Source organism: Euprymna scolopes, chromosome 31 (assembly GCF_053919585.1).
Source record: "Euprymna scolopes isolate OS-2025 chromosome 31, ASM5391958v1, whole genome shotgun sequence".
Lineage (NCBI taxonomy): Eukaryota > Metazoa > Mollusca > Cephalopoda > Sepiida > Sepiolidae > Euprymna > Euprymna scolopes.
Window position 1 is genome coordinate 32,404,145 of NC_136512.1, and position 21,360 is coordinate 32,425,504.

The 21,360-nt window shown below is 37.9% G+C and overlaps 1 protein-coding gene across 1 annotated transcript in view; it reads left to right on the forward strand.

The window, feature by feature from the left end:
* The first annotated feature begins 8,908 nt into the window (after positions 1-8,908).
* Positions 8,909-21,360, forward strand: part of LOC145255677 (integrator complex subunit 2-like) — a 90,190-nt gene continuing 77,738 nt past the window's right edge. Inside the window, exons 1-3 of the mRNA XM_080114244.1 lie at positions 8,909-9,345; positions 12,452-12,590; positions 18,344-18,443. Coding sequence (XP_079970370.1) covers positions 9,059-9,345; positions 12,452-12,590; positions 18,344-18,443 — 526 coding nt within the window. The 5' untranslated portion in view covers positions 8,909-9,058. The remainder of the gene's footprint in view (positions 9,346-12,451; positions 12,591-18,343; positions 18,444-21,360) is intronic.

The window sequence follows — 21,360 nt, forward strand, 5'->3', positions numbered from 1 at the left end:
ACTCCTTTCCCCATTGTACTACGTGCTCAAGATCAGAGGAGAGAGAATCGGAGAGAACTTGGTCATTTACGGTCTTAGATGTGCTACTATAGATAGTAGTGTCATCAGCATAGATGTCTACGAATGATGTAAGAATGTGATTTGGAAGATCATTAATATAGATCAGGAAGAGAGTTGGGCCCAGGATGGACCCCAGAGGACTCCAGCATTAATACTGTGAGCTTCTGATTTCTGCCCATCATTCACTACTCTTATGAACTTATCAGAGAGAAATGATTTAATAATTTAGAAGACATTTCCAGCTATACCGTAGCTGGAGATCTTGTGAAGTAAACCTTTATGCCATGCCCTATCAAAGGCCTTAGATATGTCCAGAGCAATTGCCCTAGAAAGGTTGCCTCCGTCGAGAGATTTGCTAATTCTATGAGATATAACTGTAAGCACATCTGATGTAGATCTAGCAGAACGGAAACCATATTGCGTGTTACTAAGAAGGTTATTTTTGCTAAGATGGTTGATTACTTCTCTATTTAACACAGATTCCAGCAACTTACTCATGACGCACAGGAGACTTAGTGGCCTGTAGAGGGGGGATGAGCGATCACCTGAATTATTAAATACGGGGCATACTGATGAGATTTTCCAGAGTGACAGGAAACAATTCTCCTTAAGACAATGTTTAAACAGTTTTGTAAGGATGGGTGCAAGTTCTGGTTGAAGTCTTTTGAGTACTATAATTGGAATACCGTCAAGGCCGGTTGCTTTACTGGAATCAAGGTTTTTGATTAGCTTGGTAACATCACGTACATATACTTGTATATCACATAGCATGTTTTCTGGTACAGGAAGAAATATTGGAGGTTGGCAGCCTTGGTCGCAAAGGTTAGAATTAGCTGCAAAGTTCTTGGCAAAGAGTTTGGCTTTGTCTGATGCTGACGAGATTACCTCAGGGCCATTTATGAGAATTGGGATAGAGCACACGCTTCTGTTCAGGATTCTGTTTGCTATTTGCCAAAACTGGTGGGGACCAAGCCACTGCTCAGCTACTTTGGACTTGATGGACTGAGCATACAACTCTCTTGCATTCTTTATTACTTTTTTACAGTGGTTGTTGGCAGTTCTGAAAGCGGCTTTAGTCTCAGTACATCTATTACGTTGGAAGCAATGGAAAAATGCCCACAACTGCTTTTTTTTTTTTTTTTTGCTCAACACACCCCTCCAAACACCCGGGCAACGCTAGGCACCCAGGCTAGTCTATCTATATATATATAAAAGACAAAATGTGTGTGTGTTTGTATGTCTCGCAAAAACTTTTGACAGAAGCAATGGTACCTCACCAAACCAGTATCATTTTAAATCGCGACCCTTCATACAGCAAATATCGAAAATTGGCGCAAAACACTAATTCCTTCACCCTCCACTGGCCGATTTCCTACAGGGACGAGTCGCTTTTTTGGCATCGCCATTTTTTGCAAGTCATCATATCGTCGTATCGGTTTGATTGACTTTTCTTAATTTCAATATTACGAACTTCTGGTCGGACGATGGAGCATCGGTAACGCGTCAGATTTTCTTACATTTTCTTTTCCACAAGTTTGAACCTGCCTGCTACTACTTTTTTTTTTAACACCTTTCTCCACATGGGCTGCCAACTGTTGTTTTGATTCCTCACCCCCACTCGCTACTTTCTTTTTTTTTTAACACTTCCACCTTCTTTTTTTCTTTTTTCACACATGGGGCATAATCTGCGTGTGTTTGTACGAGGGACGTGCAATAAGTAATGCCCCTGACCCACTTCCAGTTGTCTGATCTAGCTGAAATTTTGCATGTGCAATGATTTATATCTCTACAGGTTATGTGGCAAATTACAGCTCTGAACTAATTGTGGTTTTTGTTTTACAGGTGTTTGAACTGAGTCAGGTGTGAAATGGAGCCTGTTGAATGTCGAGCAGTGATCCGGTTTTTGTATTTGAAAGGACGCACACCACAGGAGACTTTTAATGAAATGAAAGAAACTTATGGTGATAATGCCCCATCATATGATCATATTCAAAAATAGCCGGAAGTCTGTAGAAACAGCTCTCAAACCTGGTCGCCCCCCCCTTTCTGCCATTGATGAGGCATCTGTCCGTCAAGTTGAGGCTGCCATTTTGGAAGATCGGCGCATTACTAGTCGCCAAATAGCCTAAGATGTCAAGATTAGTACAGGGTCTGTGAAAACTATCATTCATGACCATTTGCATATGCATAAGGTGTCTGCCCGATGGATTCCCAGGTTACTCACACCATTCCAGAAGTGAGAACGCGTTGAGTGCTCAAGGATGAATTTGGAGATGTGCCAAGAAGATGAGTCAAAGTTTTTCAAAAGACTGATTACACAGGATGGAACCCGGGTCCATCACTATGATCCAGAGACCAAAGCTCAGTCAATGCAGTGGAAGCACTTGGACTTACCACCTCCAAAGAAGACAAGGGTGCAGCCCTCCGCTGGCAAGGACATGCTCACAGTCTTCTGGGACCAGGACGGAGTAGTGATGACAGATTTCCTGGCAAAGGATACCACAATTACAGGAGCCTATCATGGTTCACTTTTGAGGAAATTAAGGGAAACTATCAAAATCAAGAGGCGGGGCAAGATCAGCAAAGGTAACCTCCTCCTGCAGGATAATGTCCGGTCCACAACTCGCATGTAGCCAGATTAGAAGCACAGGCGTGTGGTTATGAAATCCTTTCCCATCCTCCCTACTCTCCTGACCTTGCACCCTCTGACTTTCACCTCTTCCCGGCCATGAAGTTGTTTTTGAAAGGAAAGCGTTTCCCAGATGATGCAGCCTTGATTTCTGAAGTCACGTCGTGGTTGGAGGATCAACCTGGGGTGTTCTACAAAAACAGTCTCCAGAGCTGCATCAAACGATGGGAGAAATGCATAACTCTGAGTGGTTCCTATGCAGATAAAAACTAATAACTGTGCCAAGTTTCGTTGCTCTACTGCTATGGGAAGTGGGTCAGGGGCATTACTTATTGCATGCCCCTCGTATGCCTTGCAAAAACTTTCGACAGAGGCAACAGATCATCACAAAATCAGTATTGTTTTCAAGCTCTGTTCTTCAGGTGACAAATATCGAAAAATTGGCCAAAAACATCCATTCCTTCACCCTAAACTTGGCAGTTTTGTACAAGGAGGGGTCACTTTTTTTTGCCGACATTTTAGCAAGTCATCGTCACCGTTGGAGTGACTTAACTTAATTTTAATGCTCTTGACTTCCGGTCGCGCGATAGAGACATCGGCAAAAACGTCACTTTTTTTTTTAACATTTTTTTTCCCCCTTTGAGTTACGGGTTTGAGCCTGCCTGCCTACTACCACTTTTTTTTTTAACACCTCTGCCTATTTTTGTTTTTATTTTCCACCTCCGTTACTACCATCTTTTTACACCTCCCCCTCCAGGTTCCTTACTAGACCACTACACACACCTGGGCAACAGGCACCCCCGCTACTGTTGTTTTGACCCCCCACCCCCCACCCCCCACCGAGGTGTTTACTACACTACCTAAACACCCGGGCAATGCCGGGCATCCCCACTAGTCTATATACATAAAGGGCAAAATATGTATGTGTGTGTGTGTGTGTGTGTGTGTGTGTGTGTGTGTGTGTCACAAAAACTTTTGACGGAGGTGATGGATCCTCACAAGATCGGTATTGTTTTCAAGCTCAACCCTTCAGACAACAAATATCGAAAATTGGCTAAAAACATTAATTCCTTCACCCTCAACTGGGCAGTTTTGTACAAGGAGATGTCATTGTTACAGTTGGATTGACAAGACGTCACGTTTTTTGTTTTTTTTTTTCCTCCTTCACGTTACAGGTTCAAGCCTGCACAAATTGGAACCCCTATAAGAGAACCTCTAAAGCTCCTTCGTTTTTACTTGATTTTTGCCTTTACCTATTCTGTACTTTTACCTAACAATTTAATAAACAAAAGATACTGTGAAAAACATCAAGTAAAAACGAAGGAGTTTTAGAGGTTCTCTTTTAGGGGTCCAATTTGCGCCGAAGTTTTTGGAGAAGGGATGATTTTAGGGAGACATTTTTAAGTTTTAATCAAATGTGTGATGACGAGAGTAATGTTAGATATTAAGCAAAAGTAAAATTTGATTCAAAAGCATTAATTCACAAAAGAGATATTTTATACATGTTTACAATGGGGGTCTACATCAATAGGAAAACATTTTTAGAGTTCTCATAGAAAAAACGAGATTCATTAGCTGAGATATCCAAGAACACTAAGTTGATAATTGAAGGGGCATGAATTATTCACGGATCCAAAAATTGTAATCAAAACTTATTCCCTCAATCATGCAAATTATATTTCATTAAAAGAGTCAATGTCAATTTGTTTTCATTATAGAAAGAAAGTTCATTGAAAAAAGTTTAGAATATTTCAATGAATAAGTGGTCCTGGATATGACCTAAAACTATATCCGATGGTGAGGCCCCACCTTGCAGGCCTTGGGGAGTGTAGAGCCACCCTTTAATTGCCATTGCTCGCAGGTCCACTCTGACCCGGAGTGGTAGTACCTGTTAGGGTCCCAACTATGGGTTAAATAGAATCCGACTTAAAAAAACAAATATACTTCATTAAAAATCGTTCCTCAAAATAACTAGATTCAGCATTAAATAACCTGAAAAAGGTTGATATGCCGTAAAACAAAAACAACCAACCAACCAACCAATGAATAAGTTTGCACATTTGTTTTTGATGAGCATATAGAGACGTGTTGTTTACAATGGAAGTCTACATCAATAAAAAAAAACACACATATTTTTAGAAAAAGGGAGATTCATTAGCTGAGATCTCCACAAAGTCTGAGCTGATAACTGAAGGGCCATGAATTATCCATGGGTCTAAAAGTCATAATCAAAACTGCAGAGATCGAGGTTATTGATCTGAAAAGAGCGTGTTCAATATTTCGTAGAGGCTGCTACATTGAAGGCCGAAGGTCGCCACTTGCTGGGATATGCGTTTTGGCTTTTGCACGTTCCAAAAAACAATCAACAATAAAGACCAAGTTTACTGAGCACATTTAGAGAAGACATTAAAAGGAAGGACGCCAAAACAGGGTTATATATTCATACATGCACAAAGAACACTTATCTACACAGAGAAGTTATGAACAATACAGAGTGGCATTTCTGAATTTTTGAGATGAGGATTGGTTATATGTATTATTTTGATTCATCGGATTACTGTTCTCATCTTGAGTGTGATTTTCACAATGTTTCTCTCGAACTCAGGAATTTGGATGGAATTCCATCCAAATTCCTGAGTTCGACAGAAACATTTCCGAGTTCAACAAGATACACCTGAAGAAGGTCGGAGGGTATATCGACTGAAACGTTGTGAAAATCACACTCAAAATGAGAACAATAGTCTGATGAATAATAATACAATACAGAGTGGGTTGTCCACATATGCATGTGTATGTATAGGTATATGAACAAACATATATGAAGTTGAAATTGTTAATTGTACACACGTATGTCTGATGCTTGTACGTGATCACAAGAGTTCACTAAAGCATATGTTGAATGTTCACTGTGTATGCAAGAGTTTGTGAATATTAACGCCTGTACTCAATCTTAACTTGAAAAAGAATGTACGTACGTTTCATCTTAAATGCAAGTACCTGCATGCCGAGGCAAATGGAAAATGTGCGTCCCGCCACATGGACAGTTCAAATGAAAGAGAGAAATAGACAAATAGAAAACTTAACAGGGAGTAGTGAACGTCACTTGTCAGACAAATCAGAAACCACGACATGGGTAGATAATGGTGAATAATTGGGGGGGGGGCTTGATAGCATATCAGTTCGAAAAAGCATCTGCCCATAAAACTTCTCCACTCAATTACCCAAATTATATTTCATTAAAAGTTATTAATAAGAGTTAAAGTTCATTTGTGTTCGTTGTAGAAAGTTCAGTGAGAAAGGTTTAGAATATTTCAATGAATAAGTTTATACATTTGTTTTTGATGAGCATATAGAGATGTATTGTCAACTTGCTATCCACCCTAGCTTGCATGCAGCACACACAGACACACTGCATAATACCCTCAAATTTGAGACGTATACGGTTATCGCCCCTTATTTCCAACAGTTGCATGTTTCAGCCCAGAGGTAGCGATATCGACTTTCTCTCTCTCTCTCTCTCTCTCTCTCTCTCTCTCTCTCTCCGTAATAAATTCACACGATTTGTAAGTTACGCATTTAGTGAGCGTTGTTTCTTTATTTGTTGTTCATTTATAAATATTATCTTTTTCGACGTGATAGACAGCATTTAACGACGTCCACTACAAGCATATGATAATGTTTAGAGACAGTTGCCAAACTAATATTCAGCCTAGCTCACACGCACACAGACACAATGCACAGCACTCTCAAGTTTGAAACATATACGGTTATCGTCCTTTATTTCCTACAGTTGCATGTTTTAGCAGATGGGTGGTGATATCGAATTTCTTTCTCTCTCTTTTACGTCTGGACGCCATGCAGAATGGATGTGTTGGAGATTTTCTCCTGACTTTCTTATAAAACATGTCTTGTACCAGTTGTCCGTAATAAATTCATATGGTTTGTAAGTTACATATTTAGTGAGCATTCTGTTGTTTATCTATAAATGTTACTTTTTTCGACGTGATAGACAATATTCAACGACGCCCACTACAAGCATACGATAATGAGAAAAAGAGTTGTGTGTCTGTGTGTTCGTTTATGTCTGCATGAGTATACTTATGACTATGTGTATTCGTGAGTTGAGATAGCAGCAGGTTCGTCCTCAAGGCTCGACAGAGGGGTGGGAGGTGAAGTAACATAGATCTGAGCTTTGTAATAGATTTCAGCTCAACTGTTTATTGAATGAAAATCAGCCTTTTTATGCATTTCATGGCAAGTTTTATAAATTCAGAGAAATGCACCAGGTTGTTTTGCAATGTTTTTTTATTTGTTTTTATTAATTCAAATATGTGCAGAAACCATTTTAAACGTTTTTATTTTTGGGCACCAAACTATAAACTTTGTTAGCTACAAAGAAGCGAAATGAAAACAGTAATCGTAAAATAACCAATCATTCTTTTTTAATAGGATTTTTTCAGTTATTTTTGGTACTCTAGTCCTTGATATATCCAAGGCCTTTGATAAAATTTGGCATGAAGGGCTGCTAATGAAAATTAAATTGTACGTTATAACTGGATGCATACTAAATATAATTAGATCTTTCTTAGACAATAGGACCATCTAGGTTGTCACTGATGGATGTACATCCAAACAGTATAACATTAATTCAAGAGTGCTACAGAGGTCAATCCTTGGACCACTATTATTCCTGATATTCATTAAGAACTTCCCTGATAATATTGTATCTGAGATGGGTATATTTGCTGATGATACAGCACTTTATAATCTGCACAAGGGAAGAACAGATGTACACAAATCTAACATAATGGCAGAATCGTAGTAAAAAGACCTCCAGACTGTAATGGAATGGGGCTGTAAATGGATGGTAACATTAATGCTAGTGAGACTAAGTTGCTCTCCTTTAACAATTACAAGGCGCCTCTCCAATCACCGATATCCATAAAAAATAACACCCCCACCTGAGAATTCTTGCTTCAAACTCCTTGGCTTAGCATTCACAGGCAATATGAACTGGAACAAATACATTGAGGACATTGCGAAGGCTGCTGCAAAGAAGGTGGGCTCCCTTTTTCATGCTAGAAAACTACTCACATTTGAGAGTATCCTGTACTTTTACAAGGCTACCAATTGCCCACACATGGAGTATTGTTGCCACATCTGAGCTGGTGCATCTCCTACTAGTATCTCGCTCTTGGATAGGATAAAAAAAAAGAGTCTTCAATCTAATAGGTCCCACTTTGTCAACTAAGCTCCAACCCCTGTCCCATCACTGCAATGTTGCATCCCTGTGCCTGTTTTACATTTGCAAATTACTTAGGACCTCTATCCAGTCATGGCTGACGGAGCAAGAACACGCTATCCCCGTGAAGTAAATAGAGGGTTCCGCTCGAAATTCCGTCCAAATTCCCAAGTTCAACAGAAATATTTCCGAATTTGACAAGATACACCTGAAGAAGATCGGAGGTTACATTGAATGAAACGTTGTGAAAATCACACTCAAGATGATAAGAGTAGATGAATGAATAATAATACGAATAACCAACATCTTGTTAATCTTTCCTAGGCATGGTCCAAAATAGTAGTCCTTTACGTCCAAATGGCAATATGCCTTGTTAGGTGTGGACGTGAGTAAAAAAGAAAGAAAGAAAAAAGTACATTACACTATTACATTTGTTGATGCTTATTTAGAATTAAACCTATTTTTGAAAAAAATAAATAAGTTACAGAAAATCTTTATTTCCCGTCACGAAACAAAAATGTCTTATTCCAAAAATTATGTAATATTTGATTTTCTTACTTAGTAAGAAAATCAAATATTACATAAGTTTCTTACAAATCAAATATGACGAAGCAAGACCTTGCGTTTTGATCCGCCATATTTAATAAATAAGGAGGAGACAACTCAATTCGAACTACCAAGATCAAAATGAACCTTGTAATGTTAAAATCGCTTTAAAAAAAAAAAAATAAAACTGATTTTCTAAAAGTAACTACATCAATTTACTTGATTTTTAGAATATGACATTTTCGTTCCGTGACGAGAATCATAAAGATTTTCTAGGGTTTTTTTTTATTAGATCATTTTTTTATTTCAATAAATAATCAATTAATAATAATTAATACAATTATAAGGAGTAAGTAACGTAGAGGCGAGAAACACGCACACATACACACAAAAGAAGCAAAACACACCTCAAACGTTTTGCTTTTCTTTTCTTTTTTCTTTTTGTCCAATCAGAAAGCAGAATGGCCGAAAATGCGGGACTGAAAACCAACATGGCTGCTGTCACTCACGAATCCCATTTTTGAATTTACTTGATTACCTTTTTGTTGACGAACCTAAAACACACATCGATATCTTCCAAAATGGATTTCCCCGATTCCCCCGTGGATCAGGACGTGTTCCAGGCGATGCAGAATGTTAATGTCGAGTGTATGTCGCAAATGAGCGAGAAAAAACTGCGACCGATATTGCCGGCCCTTGTCCGCATGGCTCTCTGTAAAGCTGTCGATACGAGTGACGCTTGGGCCGCGTCGCGGAAGACCGTCTTGAACATCCTCTCCAATTACGATGTCGTTAATGGTCTTGTGGCTCTTTTATCGATTGACTTCCATTCTTTGGAACAGGATGTCAAAAAAGAACAGACTCTTAGGTATACATACTTTTCCATTTTATTTTTCTGTCCTTTACCAAACTGTGATTATATAGATCAGCCCCCATGGGCCCATCATGGCCGATTGCATTGGCTCGGTAAAATCCGAGGTGCTTATTCAGATTGTTACTTATGGCGGCAGTTAAAAGTAAAGAAAAAAATCTGTATGATGTACGTACTCGTAACAGAACAAAGATGTCATATTCCAAATATCACGTAAATCGATCAAGTAGTTTTATTTAAATTGAGAAAATCTAAATTTACCATTTTTAGCGATTTTACTACGGCTTATTTTTCACCTCACACGTCGATTTGAGTTATCCCCCCTTTTTTTTAATTCATCTGATTTAATCATGGCTGACGTAAACACTACGACTCGCTTACTCGTAAAATTTGATTTGCTTGAATAAAAAAAAACTACTTGATCAAATTACGTGATTTTTGGAATATTTCATCTTTGTTTCGTAACTGGTACATACATCATACAAACTTTTCTGTATTTTCTTTACTTTTAATTTCTGTCATAAGTGTAATTTTGACTGGTAATAAGTTGCGAGAACAGCCGAAAAGCAACTACACAAAGTGAAATTCGGTTAAAATCAAGTTCCGTCCGTGTTTGTTTACATCCTTCATTAACTCTTATTTGTGCTTCACTTCACGGTGAATGCCCTGGAAAAGTAATTTCTGATTAATGTTTACCAGTTTTTTGAAAAACTATCATGTTCGTTTGCATATTATAAAACTGGTAAACATTAATCGGTAAATTTTTAGATTAGGTCCACCTCCACAATATTCTTCTAAATGACGACTTTATAGGTTTTCAACTATGCCGAATACGGAAATCGCATTGAAAATTTGCGGAAATATGTAGTTATCGAGATATAAAAAGTTATATTATGCATTGTATTGTTTGGCGGCCATCTTTTTTGCGCGCGTGCGCGCGCCATAAACAAATCCACGCGCATAACAAAGATGACGGCCAAACAATACAATGCATAATACAACTTTTTATATCTCGATAACTACTTATTTCTGTAAAATTTCAATGCGATTTCCGTATTCAGCATAGATGAAAACCTTTAAAAGTCGTAATTTAAAAGAAAATTGTATAGGTGGACCTAATCTAAAAAAAATACCCATTAATCAAAGCGTTCATCGTGAAGCACAAATATCAGCTGGCGAAGAATGTAAACAAGGACGGAACTTGATTTTAACCATAAACTCGTGTTCATTAAATTGAGTTTTTTTTTACTCATATATTTGCATTGTTGCATTTTATTTATTTATTTATTTATTAATATTACTTTGTCGTCATGTTATTTTGGATAAATGTTTTCGGTTCCTGTCTGGAATTCCCTCTGTATTAAAAAATAAAAATAAAATAAAAAATAAACAAAAATCCCTATGATGTAGGTACCCTTGACGAAACAAAAATATCATATTAAAATAATCACATAAATTGATCAAGTAATTCTATTTTTAAATAAGATGTGAGAAATTAACCCATCTCGGTTTTACCCTTGGCAGAATGAAAGAAAGCAATCAAAAATCACAACAGGCTCACCTTTAAACTTCAATGCAAATTTTATTAAAAAGATCCAAATTGCAAAAGATGTGCCAGCTCTACCTTTCTGCTGAACAGAGCTGATAACACGTATAAGGGTACTAGTTCAAGGTTTATCTTTGCGTTTGCAGTCTTCAAGTTTCCATGCTGTTCAAAGAATAGTTGCAACAAGTCAATGAGCAATAGCTCTTGACATATCAAATGCTTCTGGTGCAATAGCTCTTGACATATCAAATGCTTCTGGTGCAATAGCTCTTGACATATCAAATGCTTCTGGAGCAATAGCTCTTGACATATCAAATGCTTCTGGAGCAATAGCTCTTGACATGTCAAATGCTTCTAGAGCAATAGCTCTTGACATGTCAAATGTTTCTGGAGCAATAGCTCTTGATATGTCAAATGTTTCTGGAGCAATAGCTCTTGACATGTCAAATGCTTCTGGAGCAATAGCTCTTGACATGTCAAATGTTTCTGGAGCAATAGCTCTTGACATGTCAAATGTTTCTGGAGCAATAGCTCTTGACATGTCAAATGTTTCTGGAGCAATAGCTCTTGACATGTCAAATGTTTCTGGAGCAATAGCTCTTGACATGTCAAATGTTTCTGGAGCAATAGCTCTTGACATGTCAAATGTTTCTGGAGCAATAGCTCTTGACATGTCAAATGCTTCTGGAGCAATAGCTCTTGACATATCAAATGCTTTTGATAGAGTATGGCATAATGGTCTACTGTACAAGATTTCCAGCTATTCTATCGCTAGAAATGTCTTCTCAATTATTAAATCCTTTCTCTCTGATAGGCTTATAAGAATAGTCATTGATGGGCAGAAATCAGAAGCTCATTGTATCAATGCTGACGTCCCTCAGAGTTCCATCCTGGGCCTGACTCTCTTCTTCGTCAATGATCTCCCAAATCACATTCTTAGATGTTTCATAGACATTTATGCAGACGACACCACAATCTATGGCAACACTTTAAATTTAAAAAGCTTTCTTTTGCTATGTCTATTTTGTTCAGTCAACCCTCCCCCACAAAAAATTTGTCATTTAATTCCAAATTCTGTTTTTTATTTCTCTCCATCCATCCTTGCTACCCTCAACTGGGCAGTTTTGTACAAGGAGGGGTCACTTTTTTACTGACATTTTTGCAAAGTCATCATACGCACTTGCAATGACTAGCCTTAATTTGAACGGCAGCGAAGTCATATGTCATGGTGGCAGCGAGGGTCTTTTATGACGACTGATCAAACCTAATGATTTGAAGTCAACTATTGGCTAATATATAGCCGCTCGCTGTTTCAACAGTGAACTTTGTAGATTCAGAGATCTAGGTTGAGTTCGCGGTCAACTTTAAACATCATCAGCTACATTTTTCTTTGCCTACCACATCATTTTTTCAGCCTTGTAGGGGAACTGGGAACAATTGCTTTATAGATAAACTCTCTTGGTTTGAGTTTAATTCAAGAAGTTTCTTTTTCTACTTCCAAAAAAAATTGTCATTTAATTCTAAATTCTGTCTTTTTATTGCTTTCTTTTTTATCAGAGAAAAAATTGGTGGTAACCAGTCTGAAAGTGTTTTAATATCTCAACTTGAACAAGGTCTTGCATTGGAGTTTGAAAGAAGTGATTGTGCTCGCCGGATTCGTCTTGTACTTAGTGAAATTTTTTTTATTCTTGGACAGGTAAGAATTTTTGTTCAGCCTTCTATTATTTTTGAAGGACAGAAGTAAACGGTTCCTTACTTTTGCTGCTTTTTTTAAGGAGGTTTCTATTTTCAACGTTGCATTACTATCGAACAACCTAAAAATAAGTTTTATCACATCCTTGACGACAGATTTTGGGCTTTTGGGCACGCTGACCTCTTTCAATACTATTTACTTGATAAAATTCAGTTGTAAATGACACTATTCAGGAAATTGAAGGTTCAATCCTAAATGCATACAATACTCAAAATACAACTGCAAATTACTTCAGTTATGGTTGACAGAACGAGAGCGTGCCACCCCTGTAGATAAAGTGTTCCATTCTAGTCCAAAAAAAGGTCATAGATTACATTGATCAAAATGTTATGAGAATAACACTGAAGATGAGAACTAGTGTTGTGCCGATGAATCGGAATCGGGAATCGGTTAAATCGGTAATATTCGGGGAATCGGAATCGGCATCGGAATCGGAAAAATTTGTGTATAATTTCCGATTCCAAAATCGATTCTTTGAATATTTTTCAAAAGTTAATTTTCAATTGCTTGTACCGATTATAAATATTTATTTCTTTTAAACTATTAGTAAAACTAAACTCTATAGATCTACGTACTCGTTATAGAATGAAGTTCTCATAACAAAATCACGTAATTTCATTAAATAGTTTTTGTTTTACGCTCCCTTGACTAATTATCGCAGTTTTTTTAGGAAGATTCCGAATTTCCCAAATCGTTTTTACGGCATAAAATAAAAACTATTTGATGAAATTACGTGATTTTTTTATGAGAACTTCATTCCATAACGAATACGTAGAATATATATATTTTTTTATTTTTCGTTTTTTAACATAGTGTAAACTGCACAAGCACCCTTTTTTAATACGTGAAGACAGTTTAGAGCTTCATCCTAGATCTAAAAATAATTTGGTTTTTAGTGGGTTTACAAATATCGTCCAAAAGTAGAATTTCAATGAGGGGGGACTTTTAAATGTAAATATAATTTCTTTTTCAATCTGAAAAATTTCTAAATGTTTTCTTTTTATCTATTTTATCCAGACTTTGATAAATTCATTGTGAGATATTCATGTATATTTTTAACTTTTCCGAAACCCGAGAAAAATGCGACGGTGTCAGACAATGTGGCTCCAGGAAAATAAAATAAAACTCTATTCGTTTGAAATCTTTTCATATTAAACTCCTTGAGAAATTTGGCAAGTGGGTGTGAAAAAGTATTGTTGTCGAAACCAACGGCATCGAAGGTGTTAATTACCCCATAATACTTTCAACTCAACTTTTGAGTGAGATTGGCGGGCTTCAGCGAGGCCTCCGTGATATATATATATATATATATATATATATATATAATAGACGGTCAGTTTCACAAATAAATATAACGTAACATGAGCTGTAGTGTGTTACCAATTTTAAATTATGTGCGCTTATTGGGGATAGGGTGTCTACTTTTTAAGCGATTACACATGGTTTTACAACGTTGCAAACCGAACTTAATTTAGTGGGAAACACTTTAGTTAATATCCATAAAGAATTAGGATGGCCAGAAATGATGATCATTTTACGTTAAATTTATATTCGAAACTGATCTTACACTCTAAATTCTAAATGATCGCTTTTCTTTCCGCCAATTAAAAAAATGTTCTAACACGTAATCTATAAAAGTAATATTTCATTTTGGAATAGGGATTTAGCTGCGAGAGAAAGCACAGAAAGCGCACGCAATCTCACGTTAAAAATGGTTTTCATAATAGTAATATTATTATTTAGAAATTCGTTCGTAACAATGAGATGTGGCTTTGCTAAGTGGCGTTGTTAAATATATTGTTCTTACATCGTTTTCTTATTTTGCCTACCAATCTTCGAATATTTTCCACTATTCATGTAAGTAGCATGTTATACAGTAAATACGAACTGGTACAATATAGCTTTGTTTTAAAATCAAAATAAATGTTTTGTTGTGTTACAATTTTTAATCAATTACAAGGCAAACATTTGAGATAAAATATACGCGGACATTAACCAGGGGTTTATGTAATAATTTGAAAATTTACAAAAAAACAAACAAAAAAAATCTCTAATTAAATATGTATAAATTTTACAAGAATCGGAATCAGAATCGGGAATCGGATCGGAATCGGAAATTTTGAACGGAATCGGAATCGGGAAAAATGTTGGCATCGTCCCATCACTAATGAGAACATCATTCTGAATAATTCAAAAAAGCTTTGATAAAAAAAAAAAAACTTCTATTATCCCATTTCTCTGCATGTGCTTCCGTTACTGTGTTTAATTATGTGATATCGTCGCTATAATTCCTAGAACGCAACAAACAGCATTTTTATTAAAACCCTGGCCAGGGATTGTTTAGGCAAAAACCAAAGTTTAAAATTACATTTTTTTTTTTATTTATTTAATTATTTGCAGACTGCTATCCTCATCTTTAAAGCTGTTGTTGTTTCACCATATTTCAGACAACCCATCCTCTGGCCTTCTTCAAGTGATTAACTGTGACGGGATAGGAATGCTGAGTCTAGTTCCTCTGTCCAGTTCAGGGTGAAAAAATTAATGTTTTGGGCCAATTTTTCGATATTTGTTGTCCGAAGGTTTGAGCTTTAAAACCATACTGATCTCGTGAGGATCCGTCGCCTCTGTCGAAAGTTTTTGTGATACATACAAACACATACACACACACATTTTGTCTTTTATATATTAGACTAGCAGGGGTGCCCGGCGTTGCCCAGGTGTGGAGAGGTGGTGTAGTAAGGAGTCAATACAACCAGAAAAAAAAAAATAGATGCATCCTGGGTGGGGGAGAGGTGTGAAAAAAAAAACAAGAAAAATGATTAAGTGAACGGTAAAATAATTCAGTTTTTGTTTTAAAAGGAAAAAATCCCATTACGTAAGCCTCAAGATAAGAAAAAAAAAAAAGGCAGGCTCGAATCTGTAATGCGACAGAGGAAAAGAAGGTGAAAAAAAAAGCAAACTGCTTAACCCTCACGGCCACCATGACATACGACTTCGCTGCCGTTCAAATTAAGGCTAGTCATTGCAAGTGCGTATGATGACTTTGTAAAAATATCAGCAAAAAGTGACCCCTCCTTGTCCAAAACTGCCGAGTTGAGGGTGAAGGAATTAATGTTTTTGGCCAATTTTTTGATATTTGTTGTCCAAGACATCGAGCTTCAAAACAATACCAATCTGGTCAGGATCCATCACGTGTGTCGAAAGTTTTTGCGAGACATACAACACACACACACATTTTGCCTTTTATATATATAGACTAGCTGGGGTGGCCAGCGTTGCCTAGGTATTTGGAGGTGTGTGTTGAGCAAAAAAGAAAAACAAGTAATAGTAGACAGGCAGGCAGGCTCGAACTCATGACGCAAAGGCGGAAAAGAAAGTGAAAGAGAACCTTACGTCTTATCTCCCCATTCCATGACGCGACCGGAAGTTTAATACGTTAAAATTAGGCAAAGTCAATCCAACCGATACAATGACTTGCAAAAATGGCTCACAAACAATCGACCCTCCTTGTAGAAAACTGCCCAGTTGTGGGCGAATGAATTAATGTTTTTGGCCAATTTTTCAATATTTGTCATCTGAGACGGTGAGCTTTTAAATGATACTGATCTTGTGAAAATCCGTTGCTTCTGTCGAAAGTTTTAGACAAACATACATACATACGTATATACATTTAAACAGACAGGTGAGATTTATAATATAGACTGGGGGGGAGGGGTATGCGGCGTTGCCCAGGTGTTTAGAGGTGTGTGTCCTCTAGCAGGGGGGGGGGGTCAAAACATAAGAATAAGCGAAGTAAATATTTTTAAATATTAAATAGTAAATTATTAAATATTTTATATAAAATAAATGTCAAAACTTTAAAAAATCGAAAAAAAACACAAAAAAAAACTAGCATAAGGCAAACGAACGACGTTAAATGTAAAAATCGGAAAAACAAAAGCAAAAAAAAAAGAAAACGCGAATGTGATGGAAAAAAAACAGAAAAACGAATGTTAAAACTTCTTTAAAAAAGCTGAAAAATGAAAACAAAAAAAAATATAAAACGTGAAAAATGGCTTAAATAACCCTGTTTCAATAAAAAAAAATTTAAAAATCAAAAAAAAAAATCTCACACCACGATTCGAACCCAAAACCTTTAGATAATGAGGCCACCCTCTAAGCAACTGAGCTAAGACGACGTTGACGAATTTGGAACGTTTTTTTTAATATTTAAACTAAATCATGTTCCGATGTCATTTGCGCATGCGTAGAAACGAACTTGTCATGAGAGGAAGGTTTTTGTTGACCCCTCCCTGTAGAAAACTGATGATTTTAGGGTGAAGGAATTAATGTTTTTGGCCAATTTTTCGATTTGACGGGCGAAGGATCAAGCTTTAAAATGATACCAATCTCATGAAAATCCGTGATCCGTGTCAAAAGTTTTTGCGAGACATACAAACACACATACATACACACATTTTCGCTTTTATATATATAGAAGATAATGATATTCTCACATAATATGCAAATGAGATGCTTCTACTTGGATATAAGAAGCCTGATTTTTCAGAGATTGTATTAATTTTGGATGTGGATGTCATAGTAGCAAGTGTTGTCAGCAGTGCGTCGTGTTCTAGAGTTGTGCTTTGACAGTAGAGTTTTGGAGTTGAGTTTTGATAGCAGAGCATCAAGATTTAGAGTAGCAAGTTTTTGGCAGCAGTTTGTCAAATTTGTTTGATTGTTTTTACCACATAAACTCTCATCCAAAATTGAAGTCAGAGTCAGGTCTATGACTTAAATAGAATCTATTATTTACAGAGAGAGGGGAATGGTATTCGAAAGTGGTTTGCGAGACTGGGGATCACATCAGAGAAGAACAGATATAGACATGTTACGCATGGTGACCGAGGGCAACAGGAAAAGACTGAATTGAGCACGATAAAATAAATTGAAAAGAGTTGCCATGAAACAAAATGACCACAGCAAACTCCATTTAATGTAGTGCAGTTACATTGAGAGCATTGCCAGGACTGCTGCGAAGAAGGTAGGCTCTCTCTACCATGCTAGAAAACTACTAACACCTGAAACTATCCTGTACCTCTATAAGGCCACCATTTGCCTATGTATAAAGTATTGTTGTCACATTTGGGCTGGTGTATCTGCTACTAGTCTCTCGCTCCTATACAGGGTTCAAAAGGGAGTCGCCAACCTGATAGGTCCTGAACTGTCATCTAAGCTTCAGCCTCAGTCCCATCAATGAAATGTAGCATCCCTCTGCCTGTTCTACAAGTATTTTAATGGTGAATGCTCCGATGAACTGCAAGCACGTGTACTCCCTCAACGTAACTACCCCAGACAAACCTGACAAGCAGCTAAATCCCACCCCTACACAGTAGAGATCCCTAGATGTAAAAGAGCTTTCTACTCCAGTAGTTTTTTTTTTCCTCAGAACTGCTAGATTTTGGAACTCCCTTCCGGGTCCCTGCTTCACCAACTATACTGACATGCAGAAGTTTAAGTGTAATGTGAACAGTCATCTTGCTGCCCAACTCCCCACATAGTACCCCTGTAGCTTATGTCCCTGATAGTAGCCCCCTACATCAAAGTAGCAATGTGCCTTGTTTGGGGAGAAAATGTAATAATAAAAAAAAAATGCCATTAAACTGACATACATTAATTTCTTAATTTAATATTTTGTTTTTTTCTTTTTGCTTCAGATAAAAGAGAACAAAGAATTTTTTCACAAGAGTTCGGAATTATTTGAGTGTGAAATTTATTTGGATGATATTTCCGATGTTTTATGTATTGCACAAGCAGGTAAAAACATTTTTTAAAAAAATTTATATATTTATAATTTTTATGGATATTATTGGAAAGAGAGAGAGAGTATTTATCGGCCATTAAACACTAAAAGAAAAGAGATGAAAGCACACTAAGACTAATGTAATCCTATTTTTAATTATAAATTAAATTATAATTGCTGCTATTTTTAATTATAGACTAAATTTTGATTGTAAATTTAATTTTAATTGATTCTACTTTTAATTATAGACTATATTTTAATTGTAAATTTAATGCTTTACGATTTTAAAAATCAAATTGAAAATACTTGCAAAAATCATCATCATGTGCTGTCCTTCGTGTCCGAAGACGACTTCCTGTGAACCATCATTCTCCACTTGTCACGGTCGCGACTGACGGTCTGCCAGCTTCCAGTAGGGATCAACCTGTCCTTTAGATTTCGTTTGACGGTGTCACGAAACCTGAGCTTAGGTCTGCCTATGCCTCGTACCCCATCCTCCAGTTGTGAAAACAGTATCTGTTTTGGTAGACGAGAGTTCTCCATTCTGTTTACGTACCTGGCCCATCTCAGGTTTTTCCGGATGAGCAGGTCATACATTTGGGAGGTTGGCTTGTGATAGGATCTCTCTGTTGCTGACAAAGTCATACCACTTGACATTTAAAATCTGCCGGAGATGTCTCATCATATACGTGTTGAGCTTGCGGGCTACCAGTTTGTACACTGGCCAAGTTTCTGCACTGTATAAGAGTGACGAGAGGACGCTGGCGCTGTACACCAAGCATTTAGTTCTGAAAGTCAGGTCTTTATTTTGCCAGACCTTCTGTTTGAGTTTTCCAAAGCATATGGAGGCATTAGCCATTCTTGTAGAAATCTTCTCGTCCATTTTGTTGTTGTTCATGACCATGGTCCCTAGGTATTTGAATTTGCTGACATTGTAAAGCTCCTGGTCTTGAATTTTAATGGGCTGGCTTGTTGCTGGTGATCCAGGGGATTGTTGGTCCATCATTTCGGTTTTTTGATGTTAATCTTCAATCCGAAGGCCTTAGCTAATCCTGCGAAGCGAGTTATTATGTCCTGAGCATCCTTGTGACTATGCGCTACAAATGCGGTGTCATCAGCAAACATGAGCTCCCTATGAGTATCTTTGTTGTTCTATTTGCGGATTTGTATGCATTGACATTGAAAAGGTCTGCTCCTGGCCTAGATCATATAAAAACACCCTTATCACAATTTCTAAAGGCATGCCGAAGCACAACTGACAAGTAGAGTGAGAAGAGGGTTGGAGCGAGAACGCAGCCCTATCTGACACCATTCTGCACGTCAAACAGATTGGAGAGCTCGCCCTTCAGCTTAACTGTGGCTTTCATGCCTGAATGAAGGGCTCTGGCAAGGCTGGTGAAGTGTGCAGGAAAGCCAAGCTTCAGCAAGACTTCCCAAAGAGTGCTTCGATCCACCAAGTCGAAAGCCTTCGTAAAATCCACAAAGATCATGTACAGCTCCATATTTTGCTCCACACACTTTTCCTGGATCTGTTTGAGCGAGAAGATCATATCCGCTGTGCCTCTGTTTGCACAGAATCCACATTGTGCCTCAGGTAGCAAGGTTTCAGCATGCGCTGTAAGCCTGTTCAGGAGAACGCAAGCGGACACTTTCCCAGGGACTGAGAGCAGTGATATACCCCTGTAGTTACCGCACAGCCTGCAATCTCCCTTTTTGAATATGGTCACTAGCTGTGCATCTTTCCAACCTTGAGGGACAGTTGCAGTGGTCCAGGCACTTTGTATGATTGTGCAGAGAGTGCTAAGTAGTTTTTGTCCTCCTCGCTTGATGATCTCAAGGTATATGCCGTCAGACCCAGCTGATTTGCGATCCTGTAACATCAGCACTGCTTTGCAAATTTCATCTGAGTCAGAGCATCTGATCATCCAGTGCTGTGTCGGGAACTGCTCCAGGATGATTATTGCTCGTTCGTCAATGTCTGGCGTCTCGTTTAGCAATGTTTTGAAATGCTCAGTCCATCGTTTTAGAAGCTCGCATTTGTCAGTGAGGAGAGTGGAATTGTCGCTTGCAAGTAGTTGATCGGGATGGCTCACATTTGGGCCCCAGACTGCTTTCATACTCCCATAGAAACCCTTCATGTCATTGGTGTCAGCCAGAATCTGTAGTTCAGCAGCCTTAGCCATCCACCAACTGTTCTTAAGTTCCCTACATCTGCTCTGGAGCTTGCTGTTTGCCTTAGCGTACTTTGCTTTGATGGATCTAGTGTTCTTGAACAACATTGAACTTCTTGCAGCGTTTCTCTGGTTGATGAGTTGCTTGATTTCTTCGCAGTTCTCATCGAACCAGTCCTCATGGTGTTTCCCAACCAACCTGAGGCACTCTTTGGATGTTTCATAAACAGTTTCTTTGAAGAGCAGCCAATCTGAGTTTACATCTCCGGTTGGTTCAGCAAGTCTCTCATTGAGAGCATTCACCAGCTCTTCTCTTACATTTTGACGTTTCAAGCCGTTGACATCCAGCTTCTTAGAGGGTGGTTCTTTATCTTTATTTTGCGTCTCAGTTTGAATCTTGCTTGTGTCCGGATCATAATATGGTCAGTGTTGCAGTTTGCTCCCCTCATTGCTCTCCTGTCCAGAATATCTGGGTGGTCACGTTGACGAGTGATGACGAAGTCAATGAGGTGCCAATGTTTACTTCTAGCGTTCATCCAGGAGTTCCTGTGAACAGGCTTGTGTTTAAAAAAGGTGTTGATGATACAAAGCTGATGCTCAGTGCAAAGTGAAAGGAGGAGCTCCCCATTTGAATTGACTTTCCCGCATCCATACTTCCCTAGTGCTCTGGGCCAGGTGATATAATCCTGCCCTACCCTGGCGGTAAAGTCTCCCATGAGTATGATCTTATCCAGTTTTGGTACGGATGCAAGTGTACTGT